We start from the raw sequence: 20,450 nt of genomic DNA on the forward strand, positions 1-20,450 counted from the left end.
CCAGCCAGGCATTAACTGGGCACACACTCCCTCAGTTTCAACAATGCTACAACAGGAGTCATTCTGGGAACATTTACTGGACAAAGAAGCCAATCCTTTAACAAAATAGTGTCCTAGCAGTCAATGGGCTCTCTTCCATAGCACATAATAGATGAAAACTGAGATGCACCGTGTTTTAAGACTGACCAACTCAGTTGGTTCAAAAGGCTGCCTATCAACATTAACCATTAGGATATTATTCAAATGCCATGTTCTGGCAACTTTTTGGAGAACTACTGCAGTACAGGTCAAATTAACCCTGCCAAATCAATGAATTTGGCTCATGACCTGATACTGTATCACACCAGGTGCACAGATCTGTTATCTCTTATCTTAGCACTGTGTTGCTTAACACCAAGATTGGAGATAAGACCGTGCTTCCTCACCTACCGGAATGGCCAGTGGAGGATGGGCCAAGTGTAAGCAGCAATTTTCCAAAGTCTCCAAATTAAAAATAAATAAATGTCAAAGGCAATGTATCCACCTATACCAAGGTGGGGGCATGTTCTGCTCCCATGCCTACATGGAAGACTTACATTAAAATTGTTTATTTGACCGTGAAAGCTGCAGGCTACCCAAAATATATTGGGGGCCTCATTCAACATTTGGCCTCTATGTTGGCCATTCCTAGACTGAAGAATCTGAATAGAAATTGCAAGAAACACTCTAAGCTTCAAGGAGTCAGCATAAGCAGGAGATGCTATTCAACTGCAACCCGCAGCTAGAGCAGCCATTCTGCCTGCATGAGTCTCTTTTTGCACAACAGGCAAATCCAAGAGGTATCATGTGAAAGATATATTTCAACTGCCTAGACAACTTGCTATCATATTTTGTAACAGTTAAGCTTGCCTGCTGACATTCACACAAGATCAACTCCTTGTGCTAACATTTCACTGGATCTCTTCACTGCAGTGCAATTACTGTGTTCTAGACTAGTATAGTACAGTGGCACCTTGGGTTATAAACACTTCGGGTTACAAACTCCACTAACCCGGAAGTAGTACCTTGGGTTGTGAACTTTGCCCCAGGATGAGAATGGAAATTGTGCGCCGGCGGCAGCAGGAGGCCCCATTAGTGAAAGCGCGCCTTAGGTTAAGAATGGTTTCGAGTTGAGAACAGGCCTCTGGAATGAATTAAATTCGTAACCCGAGGTACCGCTGTACTAATCCTCACTGAAAGTGAATGATAATCTGTAATTATCCAAATAATTTTGCTCAGTATTTTCTGTAACAGAAAATTTATTATTAAAATCAGCAGTGCAACCAATTTCTTACCTGTTCATTTTTCACCAGTGCCATTTTCTTGAGTTCACCTACAGCATCAGCAAGTTGCTTCTTCACCTTTTCATTTTCTAGTCGCACATTATGAAGATCTGCCATAGTTTTATCGCGCACATTTACAGCATCACTGAGCTCTTTTGACATCAGCAAAGCTTCCTGCCTACTAGCTTGAATCTGATCCTCAGCTTTCCGAAGCTGTTCCTTCAAAATACTTGCCTCTTCCTAGAATAAAAAGTAGAAAACTTATTTTTAATGAGATTCAAGATTTGTGTCTCTGTCATCTTCAAATGGAAGACACCCAAAACATATCTCTGCACTACTTTTAGGGGGAAAGCCATCAGTACAACTTCCCACTAAGCAGTATGGACAGGGCTACTGACCCATATTTCTCATCAGTTCTTTATATAACATTGATGAAACCTTCCTAATAATTTCACTTGGCTTCCTTTTTTTCTCCATTCCTGAACAATACAAACCTTGATACTCATATCTAGCCTGCTAGTCATATTAATATCATGATTCTGTTTCCTGCAGAAGAGTGGTATTTTGCAAATATTATAACGAAGATGTTGGTAAACAAAAGTATACGAAAGGAATACTTCTGATTATCAGCATAACATAAGCTATTTAACAAGACAGAGGTGTGCAATATCTAAAGGGAAAACATGCCACAAATGGGCAATTGCCTTTAATTCTGAAACATGAACACAGACAACAAGTCTTATGTGAAGCCACAATAACAATTCAAACAGAAAATCAACCCCTCCTTTAGAGAATTAATCCATTTACCCAATGACTATGCTGCAGATAAGGGTTAACTGGGATATGCACTGCACAGAATGAAAAGTGGAAGTAATTCAATCATAAACATTAATATGTTACCAAAGTACCCCCATTACCTTGTTTGATGAAGTAAGCAAGAAAGCTCTCTTCAGTTTTTCTTTTTCAGCCATACACAGTTGTAATCTGCCAACTTCCTCTTTGTAATAGGCTATAAGGTTTTCTTTGTTTCCATCCAAATTCTTTAGCGTCTGAACTTCTGATGCAAGTTTGGTGTTTTCAATTTCTGTGTTCTTCAAATGTATCTAATTATAGTTACAAACCATATGTAATGCTAGAACCACCTTCCATCCTTACCAATCATGTTTTATCCAAACAGCCCCCCCAAAAGAGACAGATGGGGAAATATTTTAATATAGTTGCTATCATGATGATGAATTCCTATTTTTTTTCATTGGCTTGGTTAACGGTTTTAAGGTCTTTTTTAAAGTTATGTCTGAAATGGTATCTAAAATGAAATAGTTCTAACAGACACTTTTCAAATATATTTATAAAGCTGATACTCAGGTCTTTGTGAAAACATAAGAAGTTTCATCAGAAGTGATGTTCCTTCCATGAGTGAACAGCTCTATAAAGTCTATTTGGGGTAGGTAGCTAGAAACTGGTGCATTTTTCAGATCGTGAATAGCATGTTCAACACAGATTTGACCAGGCATTCGTACAAAAGAGAAGCTGAACTTCTCTTTTGTAGCTATAAACTCTTGTTTCTCTTTTATTAACCTTTAAGCGAGTGTTCTATTTTGCTTTTATGGAAGACTTATTATGAAGTAAGTATGAACCTGGGAAACAGCAACAGACATTCCAGTAATGCTATGCTGCAACTGCCCTGTGATCTATGGATGAAGGCAGTATACAAATTTAATAAATGATAATAATAATAAAATCTTTGTCAGACTGTCTGTGTTGCTGGTCTATGAAAATTAACTTCATCAAACAGAAACACACACACACACACACAGTACATAGTACAGGACACAGGACACAGGACACAGTACAGGACCTTTATTTTACCATATCTTTCTACTGAAAAATGCATGAATTCTAGTTCTCAGCTATCTATCAGACAAGGAAAAATTTACCTTGTAGAGTTCCTTTTCATCCTTCTCAGTCTTCAACTGGCATTCAAGTTGTTCCTTTTCAATGGCTACTTTCTTGAGTTTATCTTTCAAGCTATGAACAAAGTAAAACATCCTTATGTATTTGGTTCTCTTTAAATATCAGGATTAAATTAGGATTAAATTAGATGGATACCTGTCTAACTCAGTTTCTTTTGCAATAGCTTTCTGAGTAACGGTCATGATGTCTTCTTCAAGCTGCAGAACTTTGGAAGTAGCCTCATCCTGCTTTTTCTTGAGTTCTTCATTTTCAGTTTTAAGAGTTTCTGCAGTTTTGACATTATCCTTGCAAAAGCAATAGGGCATTTGTCAAAGAACATTTTGGGTATACAATTCTAAAGGAAAATAAAAACTAATATTGCTATCAGTGAGGAAATCAGAAAGAGTGTAACTTCCATGGAGGGTTCATGAGGTCTAAGCAATTTGTACCAAGAAACCACATAGTACCTCCACCATGATTATATTCCCGCAGTTCAAATGGCAGGATCCAATGCAACATTAGCACAGGTTGAGTTGCCTAACAATTCTGCAATGCAATGCAGAAGCTTAACTCTTCAAAATCTAACAAAAACAGCTGCTGCCCTAGAGGTTGAAAAAACACATTTTGAAAGTGTAGGGAAACAAGTGGATGTAGTTGCTGCACCACACTAAGAATGAGCTTCCTGTCAGGAGAATAACTACCATGACTGGATACCAACCATGCAGCCTCTGAGCCTCCCACCCCCAAATCTGTTCTAGAGGATCCCCTCAACCCTTTGGGGGGATTAAGAAAAGTGTGTGTGTGTGTGTGTTGGTGGAGTGAGGGTGAGACTAACATTGCTTCCCACCCCATGCCGCTGATGGATGCCTTACTGTCAGCTGAATGATTTCGTTGGGTACAACGCTATATAGTGTTTTACTTAAGTCAGGCATCCCCAAACTGCGGCCCTCCAGATGTTTTGGCCTACAACTCCCATGATTCCTAGCTAACAGGACCAGTGGTCAGGGAAGATGGGAATTGTAGTCCAAAACATCTGGAGGGCCAAAGTTTGGGGATGCCTGACTTAAGTCTAAACTGAGCTTCTGCAACTACCAAAGGAACAAAATTCTCCCTATCATTTTGTAACCAAAGGAACTGCAAATAAACGGGCACTGAAATGTATCTTCCACATTTTAGTAACTTTAAAAGAGTTGTAGAAAATAAATATACATTTATTTTCACACCCTTTTAAGATTAATAGAAGACTAGAACAGCAAAGAAAAAGAAAAGAAAGCCATAAAACCATGATTTTTATTAACCTGCTGAAAAAGAAAAAATATGAAACCAATGAATCTGCCAGTACTCTTTATTTAGTCTATACATATGGAAACATTTTTCAAATGTTTAGAGGGTCAACAAAGAGACATGTTAACTGATTTACCATATACCAAAATTATACATAAGGGAGCTAAGAGTAGACACTAACATAATATTTAAGTCTAACCCAGGATCCTAGTATTAGTTTGTCACGAGAGGGAGACAAATGACTGTACAAGGCTGCACTGCAGTGTGGGCATTACCTGGCTTAATACAACATATCATTTGTTTGTTATATTAAACAAGCTTGTGCTGTGCAAGACAATGGAAACATTTTGAAAACTGCTCCCTCATACGACTTAAACTAGATATTATAATTTTAAAAAAATGTGTTTTGGTCTTCCATTGAGTTAGTCCTAGGTGAAAACAGCCTGAATCAAAACTTTTTGAAAAGTTCTACCAAGTTATCAAGACACAGCAATATTAAAAGCTATCAAAAGAGTAGGTATTTATGTTACACCAACATACATTCTGGAAAGCATATCCATCGCTAAAAAACTTTCAAATAATATTGTGCATCCTCTATCCTGGACTCTGACGTCTTTTAATTTTTTTTAAAGTTTTAATCTGACTTTGAAAATGTACGATTCTTTTAAGCTTTTTTGAACTATAGGAGTTACCTTTTCTTGCGCTTCAAGCTGATCACATCTTTCCTTTTCACGGTTCAGTTCTTTTTCCAGTCTTTCAACTTGATCTCTAAGCTGCAGGGTTTCCTTTTCAAGTGAAGCAGTCACCTTTAATAGTTCTTCTTTTTCTTTCATAGTTTTTTCTATTTGGAACTAAAATGACATAATCCCATCTTACATGGTACTGTAGTTCTTACCTCAATAGCACCATAACATTACAAATCTGTAAGTATAATTTCTTTCAAACTGCATAAATGAAGTACGCAAAACCAAAAGAACAGTTCCAATATTTATTTTAATATCTGACCACCCGCCTTATCACACATTAATCGTAAATTAACGCTGAAATTTTATGTCAGGTTAATAGCACAGATCACTATTATTATTATTATTATTATTATTATTATTATTATTATTTAAAAAGGTAAAATGTGAAGGACTCCTGGGTGGTTAAGTCCAGTCAAAGGCAACCATGGGGTGCAGCGCTCATTTCGCTTCAGGCTGAGGGAACCGACGTTTGTCCGCAAACAGCTTTCCAGGTCATGTGACCAGCATGACTAAACCGCTTTTGGCACAACGGAACACCGCGATGGAAGCCAGAGCACATGGAAACGCCGTTTATTATTTATAGTTACAAGAAGTAGCTAACATCTGTGATTTGTAATAGTTTATTTGTATCTCTCAACTATATGCAATCACCAGAACTCTAGAAACGAGCATCATTGGATCTTTTAGGAACTTAAGCCCTCTTGAGGACTTCACCACATAATCATAAAGTTGGAAGGTACCCCAAGGGTCATCTAGTCCAACCCCCCCTGCAATGCAGGAATCTCAACCGCATTCCCATGGAAGCAATCATGCTGGAGGATATTGGCACGGTATGCCAAGCTCCACCTATCCTAATATGCCATCTCTATTCTGTTGGGAATCGTTCACAAGTTCAATGAGCACAAAGGTTTGCAACAGAGAGCATCCCTATGTGATCCTTATCCTTGCATCATGCCACAAACTGGCATGAATAATAGTGAAGTCTCTCAACCCTTTCTCTCCTCTGCTGATTGTTCCTAGTGACCCTGTCACATCACAATACGCATCTTCCTTCCTCACAGAAGCTTTGCAACCTACTCTTTTGAGCTCTGACGTGCTTTTTAGACTACTGATTTAAAGTGGAGAAGTTCATACGTAAGTCAGTGCGTCTGCACATACAAGTGAACATACACACAGCTGCAGACAATGTAGAAAATATCCATTAATCTAAAATTTTCTAGTGTCTCCACAAGCATTTGCTCCCAGCTGAGAAACACCTGTGTATGTTAAGGTAGCTACTGTCAAAGTATTCATTTTTACAAAATGTCATACTGCACTAAGTTATACTTGGAGTATACCCACTGAAATGAATGGACCTACATGATTCACGTCCATTCATCTTAATGGGTCTATTCCAAGTATGGATACCACCCTTTACTTCTAACTTGACGAAAGTTCAGTTCTACGCTGTATAGCTAAGTAAACAGATATTAGAATTTGCCAATTCAAACCTCAAGAAGTCCAGCCTTTGTGGTCACCACCAACATGTCTGAATTCCCTTCATCTTCCATTGTCAACAATTCTTCAACCGGAGATGAAGTTCGAAATTGAAACGGAGTGCTTGCTCCACGGATCTCACCCTTATGTGTTACATAGCAGAACTGGTAAAATTCACCATCATCATTCGGAAGGTAGTATCCTAATGAAAAACAAAATTTAAAGACCAAATTCAGGGAGGCACTTAGCACAGGGACAGACTCCTGTCCTTCAGAGCCAGACAAACAAACTGTATACAGGATGAGGAAGTTCCCACCCTGAATTTCAAGTTGTTTTCATTCCTTTGAATGGGAAAGTCCTGCTTTGTTAAGACAGTATAAGAGAGACTAAAATACACCAACAGGAGAGCAGTGATGGGCATTAGGACTGCAGGTAGCTGCCACTTGCCTCACTTTCCTTGGCCATGGAGATCTAATGTCCTCTTGGGTCAGCATTTCTCACATGCATGATCACCTGAGGAGATAGAGCTGCAAAGAATACACATGGGCTGATCTACTTATAGATTCATTTAGCCAGACCAGTTGGGAATTAGTAACACCAAGTGATTGTTTGGGTGGCGCTGGTCAGCTGTAAGTCAAGACAGGATGTGCCCCTCCATGTTTTATGGCTTCACACTCCTCTTGTGGGTGGAACATTCTGCTGATTTAGAGGGAAGGGGGTAGTGCCTCCCACTTGACTCCAAGCTCAAGAGTATGGCTCACATGATATTAAGACCCCTCCATCTACAGTACAACAGATGGAAAAAGAACTGGTCACTCACCCACCCCACCTATATCCAAAAGGGAGAGTCCTCATGCATCCTTTGGGAACTGAATAAATATGACCCTACATTACAGGCTATACTGGGTCCAGAACCTTTGCCTGCAGCTCCCAACCTCTTCACCAGCTAGCACCCCAATAAAAGAAAGGCAATCCCCCTTTTGATAGCAATGCCTTCTGGAGAAGAAGAATAGAAGACCCAGTAGATGGAATGACCAAGGTGACTCATGCAAGGTCCTGGAGAATGAAACAGTTGAGTGGAGCCTCTGTAGGCGATACTCCCCATTTGCTTGTATATAGGACCTGGGGATGCAGCAGGTTATACATTCTGTAGCATACATTGCAGACTTTTAGAAGACATCTGAAGGCAGCCCTTTTTAGGGAAGCTTTTAATGTTTAACAGACTATTGTATTTTATTATTTTGTTGGAAGCCGGGTTGGAAGTGGCTGGGGAAACCCAGCCAGATAGGCGGGGTATAATATAACATAATATAATATAATATAATAATATAATATAAATATTAATTAAGAGCAGGCATGAAAGGAACTCCAACAGATTTCTCAGAAAAGCCAGGAAGTATAGATCCCATCACTTATCATTGAGCTCTATCCCAAATTGTTAAGAGGCTAAGACATCTTTAGCACATGGGTTAATGGTGAAGAACACTGAAGGGTACTCCAATTAAACACAAGGAATAGCATAGATCCACTTACCCAGAGCATCTAACTATAATGTTTATGTGCCCAAAGGTTTGAATCAAAGCTGTACTAAATAAATAAGTCAATGGAAATGGTATAATTTATCACAAAATATATGGATGTTTTCAAAGTTCTAAATAAGCAATAAAACCTAAGCAGACATAGAACCAATTTAAAATTTACCTTGAAAAGACAGCACAGAGTTAATTGTTGATCCTTCCACATAGTTGTCAGGCATAGGTGACCAAAGAAATGTGTAATAATCTCGTGCAGTACTCCAACCAACCTAAAGGAAAAAGCAGCCTTATCACAATATAATTACTGTATGCGCAATTCTAAAATTAACTTTCAGATCATCCAAGAAAAGTACTGTATGCATTTAAAAATCCAATTAACCACTGCTGTGCATATTTATATGCTTAATGTAGTTTTGTCTCAACACTGTATAATTGTCTCAACACTGCAGTTTCTCTATAATTTAGCGACTGATAATGTTGCAATATGGTCTTAGGCACAAAAAGGGGGGCCATGAGACACACTGAACCCTCCATAATGCGTCTTCACATCTTTGAGACTCTTCATAAAGTAGGAATAGTTTCTGCAGTAGCTTCAAAGCTTTCCCTTCACTTATGCAGGCTACAGAGACCATTTGGCAGCAGCTATTTTGATACCTAATCTTACTCCCTCCCCCAAAATCTTTTTGCTTGTTCTACAGTGAGGATAAACATTAAAACTATTACCTGTAGAATAATTTCATCATAGATTTCACTCCAATTGTATCCTACCCTTGCATTCAGTTTGTTTTTTCACCCTACCCCACCATTTCCCTTTGTTATAAAAGGATATTTGATCAGGAAGTTGGTAAAGAAAGACTTCTGCCACCTGCACCAGGATATAAACTAACTGCACTAAGCCCAGATACTAAAAGTTAACAAGTGGACATTTATCCTACTTACATTAGTGTAGGAGTTAACAATAGTCAGGCAGCCACTACACTGTTAACTTTAAAACTGGCTGGCAGCAGGGCCATTTTCAGGTTTCATTGCTGGTAAATGAGTGCTTCATTTGAAAGACACTCCCTTGTGAATAGTTTGACTTCCTAAAAGTCTGCTATTTGAAGACCAACACAGATCTACTACAAGTGGATCTACCAGCAAGGAGGGGACATGAGAAGTTCCAGTCTGACATTACTACTTTTCTATCCTTCACTTCCCTCCAAGTAGCTCAAGAAAACAAGCATGGTTCCCTCCCCCATTTTATATTCACCACACCCCAGTAAGCTGGGGTGGTTGCAACTGGCCCAAACTCACCCAGGAAACTTTATGGCTTAATGGAGATATGAGCCTGACACAAGCCACTACAGTATGCTAGCTCTCAAAGTACTGGAGTACTGTGTCCAGTTCTGGGCGCTGCAGTTCAAGAAGGATACTGACAAGCTGGAACGTGTCCAGAGGAGGGCAACCAAAATGGTCAAGGGCCTGGAAATGATGCCTTATGAGGAACAGCTTAGGGAGCTGGGTATGCTTAGCCTGGAGAAGAGAAGGTTAAGGGGTGATATGATAGCCATGTTCAAATATATAAAAGGATGTCATATAGAGGAGGGAGAAAGGTTGTTTTCTGCTACTCCAGAGAAGTGGACACGGAGCAATGGATTCAAACTACAAGAAAGAAGATTCCACCTAAACATTAGGAAGAACTTCCTGACAGTAAGAGCTGTTCAACAGTGGAATTTGCTGTCAAGGATTATGGTGGAGTCTCCTTCTTTGGAGGTCTTTAAGCAGAGGCTTGACAGCCATATGTCGGGAATGCTTTGATGGTGTTTCCTGCTTGGCAGGGGGTTGGACTGGATGGCCCTTGTGGTCTCTTCCAACTCTATGATTCTATGAATGGCAGACCACAATCATTCCTAGCAAGTAGGCCTTCTCATGGGGATAGTCTTCAGCATGTCTTGGCTTTGCCAAGCAGCAAGGTGGGTCTTTAACTGGAACTTACTTGCAAGTAATTTTTATACTTACAATGCCACAGTTTGAATGCTTAAACAGGAAAGGGAGGGAAGAACTTTGTGTGCACTTACTGTACAACCAATCAATAATCCTCCAGCGTTAATTTAACTGGTTTTTAGGTATATGGAAACTTATTATACAGCGCCCCACTTCGAGACTTGCTGAACCACCATCAGGAAGTGAGCAGAAAGTTGCATGTCTGCCATGGGAACCTATATTACAGTGCTGACAACAGCAAGAACTAGCAAAACCAAGATGCTAATTCAGACTGCATTAATTGTTCTGAGCCAGTGCATAAGCAAGCTTAGCAAACCCAGTCTAAGATTCAAATTCTGCTGTGTGCCAAGGTTAATATGAAGCCTTCATAGGGGGTTTGGAGTTGTAAATATACATTCCTTGACCCAGCTTTCCTCCATGTTGACCCCTTGACCCTAATGCAACAAACATTGTGCAACCTTTTTCCATATCTGTGAATCTCAGATAAGAGCATGCAAACCACCAACTTCTTGTGCAACACTGACATTTGCTCCAACACTGGTATGAGACTGGAAGATCAGGCTGAAAGAATTTCACAAACTGCATACTCCACAAAGGCTATGCACAACGTATTAATTTCTAAGTTCCACTTTTTTCCTATATCTTGTATACCACTGTTTGCATTTTCTTGCCTCATCAATTCTCAGGTACAGTAAGGCATTCTATAACTCAAAGAGGTTAACATGAAATCTTATTTACAATACTGGCTTCTCTCAATACAGTATGTGTATGATCATTAGATTTCTTTCCAACTATGATCACTGAACACAGCACAACTCACTTCCAAGTAAACATGCACAGGAAAATTATTTTAGTAAAGGTATAGAAAAGAGTAAAATCACAACAAAAAGAGAAGAATGTTTAAATTGAAGAGTACAGCTAGTAGGAGAAATTTGCTTTCATAAATATGTATAGCAAAAATGATTAGCCTTTATTGAGTCATTATAAAGCACCTGATATTTTAAAACATCTTCTATTAAAAATACAATCAAAACATTAAAATAATATAAAGAACAAAAGAAGCAGTAGGTAAAATAGCAACGAACCAAATACCTACAGGAAAGAAAGAAACATTCACAAAAGCTGAAGGCAATCAGAGAAATGAGCCTCTAGGTATGGCCAAAGGGAATGTCTTTCTCTGCATCCCAATCAAACACAACTCAGATGGTGGGATGAAGAGCAGAGAAAATCTCTACAAAGTGAACAGGTTCCTATTCTGTGATTGAATTATGTAGATTAAATTGTAAGGGAGAGGGTACATGGTTCCACTTTAGCGGGAGGTGTAAGTAATTTATTGGTACCTTCCCAGAGCACAAATGGTGATATGGCCTCAAAAGCAGCAGGAATTCAGCTATGATTATGTTGCCATAAACTAATTTATATTTTTAAAGCAAAACACATTCCCAACCATTTTATTCCATTTTCATGTGTATCTTCTAATTAACAGAAGTGAAACCTTATCAGATAGTAAAACATGCTACAAACTTGCTTACCTTGAAAATACCAACCCAATCCTTTTGGTGAGGGCGTATATAGGGAGTCAGAGTGTAATGGCACTCAAGGTGCACATTTGGCAGGTAACTTTTTGCTACATTCTGAAAGATGACATGTGCAAAATTTGAAGTCTGCAGGGCACTGTTTGAAGACGAAACTTCTTGAAAGGATGACATGGTTTCTCTGTAAAATAATGTTAAAATTCCTATTAAAACATTAATTTGTATGATTCCAAGTTTTAAAGGTACAGACAACCTAAATTTCTTAAACACCCTTCATAGAAGATTGCAGGGTAGCATGCAAAAGTATGAATAAATTTGAGTCAAGCATGCAAATATAAATTAAAGCCAATAGGCAAAAAATGTAAGAAAAATGCGAAACAAAAAACCACAGCACCCTAAAAATAGAACACAATCCCAAAAGTTATTTAAAATATAAAACTTAGGGAAAAAACTTAAACAAGAAAAAGATGGCTAATTTGTTTGTGGTATTCTCATTCCCATTTTAAAGACTCCTTTACAGTAACACACAGTACCTAACCACTGGGTTGGCAGGATGAGAGTGCCTCACACATCCATCCACTAAATTAGCTTTATCCACACGACATGCTAAGAGGATCTAAACATATATTACATATCTAAAGCAGGGTCACACTCCCCTGCTTCTCTCCCATGAAAGTCATCTATCAGGGCTGCCAATGCTTTCCCCCCAACCTGGTACCCTCCAGATTTTTGGACTCCAACGTCCATCATCCTGCCTACTGGCATGCCAGGTGGGACTGATGTGAATTGGAATTCAACAAGATCTCGATAATCCATTTCATCCAGAAGTGGCTGGAGCTGAACTGCCACCACCTTTCTGAAAAGAGGATATTTACAGCTGGGCAATATAGGCAACCGTTTTAGGCGTATCTGAAATTTCACAATCACACACGCATGCATTGTGTCAAACATATAAATGACTTTAAAGGTTCACAAAAAGGGGTGGAATTGGGCAGGCTTATGGAATGTAATTGACCACTGCCTATAGTCATTACAAATCATCAGGTTTCCAAGTGAGCTTCTTAAGGCATAGAAACACCCTCTCACAAGCAGACACCACCTCCTTGATGCACTATTCCTGAGTCAACAGACTCATACTTGAGACACTTACACCATCTATGGACCAACTTGTCTCCCCATTTGTTTCAAGGTAAACCAAGGAACCAAACACCTCTGCAACGCCTGAGAGGCAACAATTTCAAAATGACACCAGAGACTAAAAAGAGAGTGCTAGTCACATCAGCTTGAAATTCCTCAAAAGCATTCAGGAATATTATTGGATTCCATGTGTCTCCAAAAGCAGACCAACTTAATGGATCCACCATCCCTGCAGAGGAAAACTGCCAGTATCAATCTAAATCTCACCAAGAAGTGAAGTGACCGTAACAGGACTGCAGTAAATCCTATTATTTCCAGGCAAACCTCCTGTCTGGTCCAAAATACCATATTCATTGCATGCCTTCCAGAATCTGTCAGGCTAATAATACATTTAAACAGCACCATTAAGGTTCTGCAGTCCCAAAGTTGGCCTCTTTAAGATGGATATAGCATGAATACTGGAATTTCCAGTCCAGCATCCTTTTTCTAACACCATGTTTCCTTGTGTTTATCCGTCAGGGATGGGGAATGTGCAGCACTCAAGATGTTGTACTGTAACTTCCATCATTGCTGCAGCTTCCCCTGGCCTGTCAAAAATGATCTGAAGTTAAAACTAAACAGATAAAGTGCCAATTAGCAAATGGCATCCAATTATTCAGGAAGGTAAAAGCAGCCTGTAAAGAGTTCCAAAAAGCTATCTGTAAATTAGGTGAACAGACCCACAACATGGCAAAAATGTTAAAGCAAAATAAGCATAATGCATACTGGAGCAAAAAAAAATGCCAAGTTCACAAAGTATGAACTGGCAGTGACTAATTAGTAAAGAGATATTTGGGTCACAATAGCTTACTGAAAACATCAGCTCTCTCTGCAGCACAGAAGAAAGAAATTCCCATGCTAGCTATTACAAGAAAAGGGGTTAAAATTAAGCCTGTCTATACATAAATGCCTCATATAAATTGATTGTGCAACTTCACATTTGGTCATGCCACCTTGAGGAGATAAATAACATGATAGCCAAAATTATCAAGTGATTGGAACCATTTTCTTAAGAGAAAAAGCTGAACTATTTTATACTGAACTAAAAAAATACAAGATTTTTAAAATGTATGCATGGGTAAGAAGAGACAATATTTTCTGCCTCTTAGTGCTCTGGTCTATCAATAAAATTAACTGGCAGTAGATTCAGGACAGACAGAATAATAGAATTGCAGAGTTGGAAGGGATCCGGGGGTCAGCTAATCTAAGCCCCTGTAAAATCCTGCTCAGCCGCTCTTCCGCGCAGCCTGCCCGCCCATCACGCTGGGAAACGGGGCGGGGGGGGGCCGCCGGAGGGATCCGTCGCACCACGGCGCCAGAGGTGCTTAAGATGGCCCTGAACAGCCAGATGCATTTCCTAACACTAGAACACTGATGTGGATTTTGTGGGAAAGGTTCAAATGGGGGGGGGAATCCTATGCAAATTTTGCACAGGGTAGTTTGCATTGCAAAATGCTCCACTGACCTTGAGAACATTTATATTATTTGTATTTAGTAAACAAAGATAAACACTTTGAAACTACCAAACTTATCTAATATTATATTTGCAATTGGCATCCATTCATTATTACTAACAAACTGATGAAATCAATAAAGTTTCCACAAAAGATACTGCCACATCACTGCATGATAGAATTTGCTGTCAAAGAATGCGGTCTTGACCACTAGTAAAGGTAAAGGACCCGACAGTTAAGTACAGTCGCAAACGATTTTGGGGTTGCAGCGCTCATCTCGCTTTACTGGCCGAGGGAGCCAACGTTTGTCCGCAGACAGTTTTTTCCAGGTCATGTGGCCAGCATGACTAAGCTGCTTCTGGCAAAACCAGAGCAGCGCATGGAAACACTGTTTACCTTCCCATCGGAGCGGTACCTATTTATCTACTTGCACTTTGACATGCTTTTGAACTGCTAGGTTGGCAGGAGCTGGGACTGAGCAACAGGCGCTCACCCCGTCACGGGGATTTGAACCGCCAACCTTCCAATTGGCAAGCCCAAGGCTCAGTGTTTTTGGGGGTGGGAAACCTGTGGTCATTCCAATGTTGTTTAACTGCTTTCCAAACTTTCATCAGTCTAGACCAGGCATCCCCAGACTTCGGCCCTCCAGATGTTTTGGACTACAATTCCCATCTTTCCCGACCACTGGTCCTGTTAGCTAGGGATCATGGGAGTTGTAGGCCAAAACATCTGGAGGGCCGCAGTTTGGGGATGCCTGGTTTAGACCCAAAGGTAGCTTGCCAATGAATGCCAGTTGCTGGGAAGACACCTGTTTTACTTTCTAACTCTAATTGTAAGCTTCTTGGTGGCAGGTGAGTAGCCAATATCAGGATGAGGACGACATTTGTTCTGATCCAGGCATAGCCAATGTGATGTCTTCCAGATACTTTGGCCTGCAATTCTCATGAGCCCCAGCCAGCAAGGCCTATTTTTAGGCATTATAGGCACTGGAGTCTGCAACACATGCACATAATGACTTAATGCAAAGTTATCTCTTCCAATATTTATAGTGAAAACCTCATTACAAAGTTATCTCTTCCAATATTCATAGTTACAAAAGCATGTTTATACATTACATTATATACATTTATACATTACAAAAGCATGACTTAGGAGTGAAGTGGATGCTAATCTATGCTAGCAACTGTAGGATAAAGAACATTAGACTGCATAACTTAGCCAACTGTTGTGTACAAGAATATGAAGTTCACAAGGTAACTAAGGTAATGAGCACTCCTGAGTTGAGTCAACACGTAATGGGAAGCTTATTTTAAAAACAGTTTTTAAATAAGACTCCTTTCTGATAGTCACAAAAACAGATTGTGTTTGTCACCATGTCTAGGCAAACATCATTAGCGGGCAGTATTGTTGCCACAATCTCAGCTACACAGAATGTGACACCACAAAAAGCATCCAAAACATATCTGAATCATCATAATCATACTGACAAAGGAAGCGTGGTTATCATCAACTAACTGGTCTACATATACAAGAGGCTGAAAAGCAATTCTCCACCATGTTTTACTGGTCACTATCCTCAAGACTCCACTGAGGAATGACACAAAAAATTCCCAGAGTTTCATAAAGTTATGTATCTGCAGGAGCAAATCTAGATTTGGACTAAGACTCAAATCCACTTTAGGGGAGATTTCCCCCCTTCCACTACATTAACAAAATCCTGTACCAGTATACTCAGAAGTCAGTCACATCAAGCACAATAGAGTATAGTCACAAGATTCAGTCATCAGGATTGAAAAACTAGGTATTGGCATCACAAAACTACGGACCTTCTGTTAACTCACTGTTATGACTGATCAGTGATTATCCTGTTTCATTAAAATATTTAAATAAGAATAGCACACCCTTTGCATTTTATGGCTTTTAGGCCTTGGTAATGATAATTCTCTTCAAACACATGTGTAATTCAAATGGAGATTATGTTTCATGTGCTTGAGGGTTCTGTTCAGTGATAGTATACTACAACAAATCTGTTCTTTGATGCCATAAAACTTGTTTTATGAGATCCTAGTGTAAGAAAGAAGGCAGGTAAAATAGTTTTTTATGAATGTTGTTCTTAATATCATCAGAATTTCCTATAAAGGACATTATAAAGTTGAACATGTTTTAATTCTGTGCTAAAGATATGGTTTATAATTAGTTTTTGTATTTCCAGAAATACCTCCATTGTGTTTTTATCCCAGTATATTCGTAAAACTTGAGGCCCTAACCCAAGGCAATAATCTAACCTGATTGCCAAAATAATTTCTCTCATTCTCTTAAGAACAATCTGCAAACAAGGGTTTAATACCATGCCTTCAATAAGAAACATTTTTGTACCTTTTGAAGAATTCTTGCAGCATCCAGCTTTAGGAAGTTTTTTGGCATACTTCAGAAGCTTGCATATTAAATTGGAAATGGTAGCTTCATCATTGTCACTTTGGTCTGGAGGGAATAGTATGCCTCAGCATTAATACTTATTTGCCATAGTATTCCACACACTGTGGATTGTGACCATCTTCCTAAGAATTACTGTTTAAAGCACTCGATGTCCTCTTTAATAGAGCAGCATCAACAGTGCAACCTACTTTCTATATATTTCCTATTAAAGAACCACCGTTCTCCATTGATTATTATGTTCTACCTAGTAGAGCTAAACAATTTTTTTTGTTTCCATTACAAACAGGAACACTGAAAATGAATGTTTTTCAAGCTCATTCAAGACCAGCTTTCTAAAGGCAATGTTGTTGTTGTTTAGTCATGTCCGACTCTTCGTGACCCCATGGACCATAGCACGCCAGGCAATAAATAGGGCAATAAATTGCCCCAAACATTTAGGTCAATATTTATCTAAGAATTAGTATTTTTTTTTAAAAAAAACTTCAATAGCTGCTTACTCCAAGGGTAAACAACCACTGTGATACACAGTAGCAATTCTACCTTAAAGATAAAATGCCTGCACCACCACATGCAACTCGTAGTTTAAAATCTAGTCCAACAAGCAAAGGTGACTACTCTGTCTGGAAAAGTCATCTAGAGCAGCAATATTTCTACCTGTCATTAAACAGTAGTCAAAACTAATGTGTTAAATACAAAAATCCCGCAGGAGTTTGCAAGCAGCTGCACGTTAAAGCTGGCAAAAGCGAAAGCTGTTCGGGACCTTAAGAGGCCGCTTGTTTACACAGCTCACAATGAGCGGATCTGATGGGAGGAGCTGAACTGGAGCCAAGAGAATAGTGCTAAGAAACAGAAGCAGAACGCACTAGGGTTTTATTTCCTGATAGAGGTAATTGCATATTATTGCCTCCATCGCATTGCGAATTTAACCTGACCTTTGCCTCTTTAAAAGCTATTTCACCTGCAGGCAGGATGGAAAGGAATGCAAAAGCGCTTGACACGCCCTTCCCCCAACCCTCAACCCCAGTTGCGCAGCAACACTATTACTTCGAGACAACCCTACGGGCTGCCCCCTACCTAACTCCCAAGTAGGTCCACCTACTAAACTTCTTGCGCTGCTGCCATTTCCCCTCTCTGCAAGCCTAACGTCGCCAAGCCGGCGCTCCTTCCCTTAAGCTTCTCGACGCTTACGTAACACCCGCTACAGACATCAGATTAAGCAAAAGTGGAAATTCGACGCGGTTCTTGGACAAGCACCGCATCCCAAACTAACCGCGCGGCGCTGCATTCGCCACCTTCCCTCGTCCTCTTACCCTCTCTTATCTCAGCGTAACCTTGGAACCCGGCGCAGACACGTTCACACGACCACATCCTCGCCGTCGCGCTGCAGCCGGCGATACACTCGCCCCCGCAGCCTACGGCCCACCGCCCGCACCGTAAGCAACGGACCCCGCCCCTAAATCACCTCCACAAGGGCGACCGCGCGCTCCCACACACAAAACACGCAACCTCGCCTTCGCTCCGCTGTAACGCGGACCAACGGACGAGACCGCCCCCGCGAGTGTCACTGTGACGGAGAATACCGAGAGCAAGTAACTTTACCCCCTTACGCGCAACACGGCCGGGAAGGGAGTTCACCGCGGACTCGGGGAAGACTAGGCCCCTCACCTATCAGGTACGCTGGAGGCTTCAACAACACAGACGCACGGCCGCCATTACTGCCTCAAGAGCCCGACCCCCTTCGCGCGCGTCACTTCCGGTCTCCGCGCGTCCGAGCTCCTCTCGCGCTCTCCTCACACGTGAACAGCCTCGAATCCCAGTGCGCACCTGCCGCGTCATCCTTTTAGTTAGTCTGGCTGGCTGATAGCGAGCTCTCGCCGCCCCCCCGAGCGGGTTCAGGAGGACCAGTTAGCTCATATGCAGGTGAAACTCGGGAAATTAGAGTACAGTATCGTCGAAAAGTGCATTTATTTCACTAATGCAACTTATTATTTTTTATTTTAATTTTTACAAATGCTTTCTTTATAAAATTCCACAGTAATAAAACAAATAGTTACAATAATACAAAAATAAACATCACTATTACATTTCCTTAATTGCATTCCATTTATAATTGTCCCACCTAACGACAAATAATTACAATTAGTACAACAAATAAAGGCTTGACATACCTTCCTTTACATGTCATGCATCTATCTCATATATTGGTTTCACCTTTAAAGTTGCGTCACTGAAATACAGTGGTACCTCTACTTACAAATAACTCTACAGTACTTACAAATTTTTCTACTTACAAATGGAGCTCCGTCCGCCATCTTGGATGCGGTTTAGATAGGGTTGCTTCGACTTAAAATTTTTTTTCTCCCAATGCATTCCTATGGGATTCGACTTACAAATTTTTTCGACTTACAAATGTGTGTTCGGAACGCATTAAATTCGTAAGTAGAGGTACCACTGTAAATGCACTTTTCGACAATATTCTAATTTTCCGAGTTTCACCTGTAAGAGTTGTAGAGTTGGAAGGGATCCCCAAGGATCATCTAGTCCAGTGATGGCGAACCTTTTAGAGACCGAATGCCCAAACTGCAACCTACTTATTTATCGCAAAGTGCCAGCCCAGCATGGCAATATAACCTGTATACTGAAGTTTTAAGGGACGCGGGTGGCGCTGTGGTCTAAACCACAGAGCCTAGGGCTTGCCGATCAGAAGGTTGGCAGTTTGAATCCCTGTGATGGAGTGAGCTCCCATTGCTTGGTCCCAGCTACTGTCAACTTAGCAGTTCGAAAGCACCTCAAAAGTGCAAGTAAATAGGTACCGCTACACTGGGAAGGTAAACGGCGTTGCTCTGCTTCGCCAGAAGCGGCTTTGTCATGCTGGCCACATGACCTGGAAGCTCCCTTGACCAATAACACGAGATGAGTGCCGGAGCCCCAAAGTCGGTCAGGACTGTACCTAATGGTCAGGGGTCCCTTTACTTTTACTGAAGTTTTAGTTTTGAAAAAACAACTCATACATTAACATCTTTTGTCTTAAAAGAAAAACACAATGACGGAGCTTTCAATGATGCAACTTTTTTTATTGAAAGGTAAAAGTTTGCATTTTCTTTAATGAAAACTGGGGCATCCTAAGGGAAAGCGAGACATTCCGAGATGAAATAAGAAATGGGGACGGCTTTGTAAATCCGGAAAATAGGGACACTTGGAGGGTGTGCAAGTGCGCTAGCGATTCCTGCGGGGGCTGCAATCCTCGGCTTGCAGAATCATCCTGAGGGGGTGGTTCCGGGGGCCATATCAGGCCCACAGGGTCGTGAGCGAGCTCTTCAGTATACCTGAAGGAGCGTCTCCACCCCCATCGTTCAGCCCGGACACTGAGGTCCAGCTCTGAGGGCCTTCTGGTGGTGCCCTCATTGTGAGAAGTGAGGTTACAGGGAACCAGGCAGAGGGCCTTCTCGGTAGTGGCGCCCACCCTGCAGAATGTCCTCCCTTCAGATGTTAAGGAAATAAACAACTACAGTCGTACCTCGGGTTACGAACACCTTGGTTTGCGAACAGTTCGGGTTACGAACTGCGCAAC

General features: G+C 40.6%; 1 protein-coding gene across 7 annotated transcripts in view; it reads right to left on the reverse strand.

The window, feature by feature from the left end:
* TAX1BP1 (Tax1 binding protein 1) overlaps positions 1–18,601 on the reverse strand; it is a 34,630-nt gene extending 16,029 nt beyond the window's left edge. The window contains exons 1-10 of one of the 7 annotated variants that reach the window (XM_035128868.3): positions 18,545–18,601; positions 16,820–16,924; positions 11,811–11,994; positions 8,462–8,564; positions 6,775–6,962; positions 5,231–5,389; positions 3,411–3,559; positions 3,239–3,329; positions 2,219–2,404; positions 1,314–1,541 (exon numbers count right to left, since the gene is read on the reverse strand). In XM_035128868.3, coding sequence (XP_034984759.1) covers positions 1,314–1,541; positions 2,219–2,404; positions 3,239–3,329; positions 3,411–3,559; positions 5,231–5,389; positions 6,775–6,962; positions 8,462–8,564; positions 11,811–11,994; positions 16,820–16,842 — 1,311 coding nt within the window. In that variant the 5' untranslated portion in view covers positions 16,843–16,924; positions 18,545–18,601. Of the gene's footprint in view, positions 1–1,313; positions 1,542–2,218; positions 2,405–3,238; positions 3,330–3,410; positions 3,560–5,230; positions 5,390–6,774; positions 6,963–8,461; positions 8,565–11,810; positions 11,995–16,819; positions 16,925–18,189; positions 18,440–18,478 lie in introns of those variants that run through there. The other 6 variants (XM_088654148.1, XM_088654150.1, XM_035128869.2 and 3 more) reach the window with 6 other exon arrangements.
* Positions 18,602–20,450: the final 1,849 nt, after the last annotated feature.

The sequence above is a fragment of the Zootoca vivipara genome, chromosome 11 (genome assembly GCF_965207765.1).
Source record: "Zootoca vivipara chromosome 11, rZooViv2.hap1.1, whole genome shotgun sequence".
In the NCBI taxonomy this organism is placed as follows: domain Eukaryota; kingdom Metazoa; phylum Chordata; class Lepidosauria; order Squamata; family Lacertidae; genus Zootoca; species Zootoca vivipara.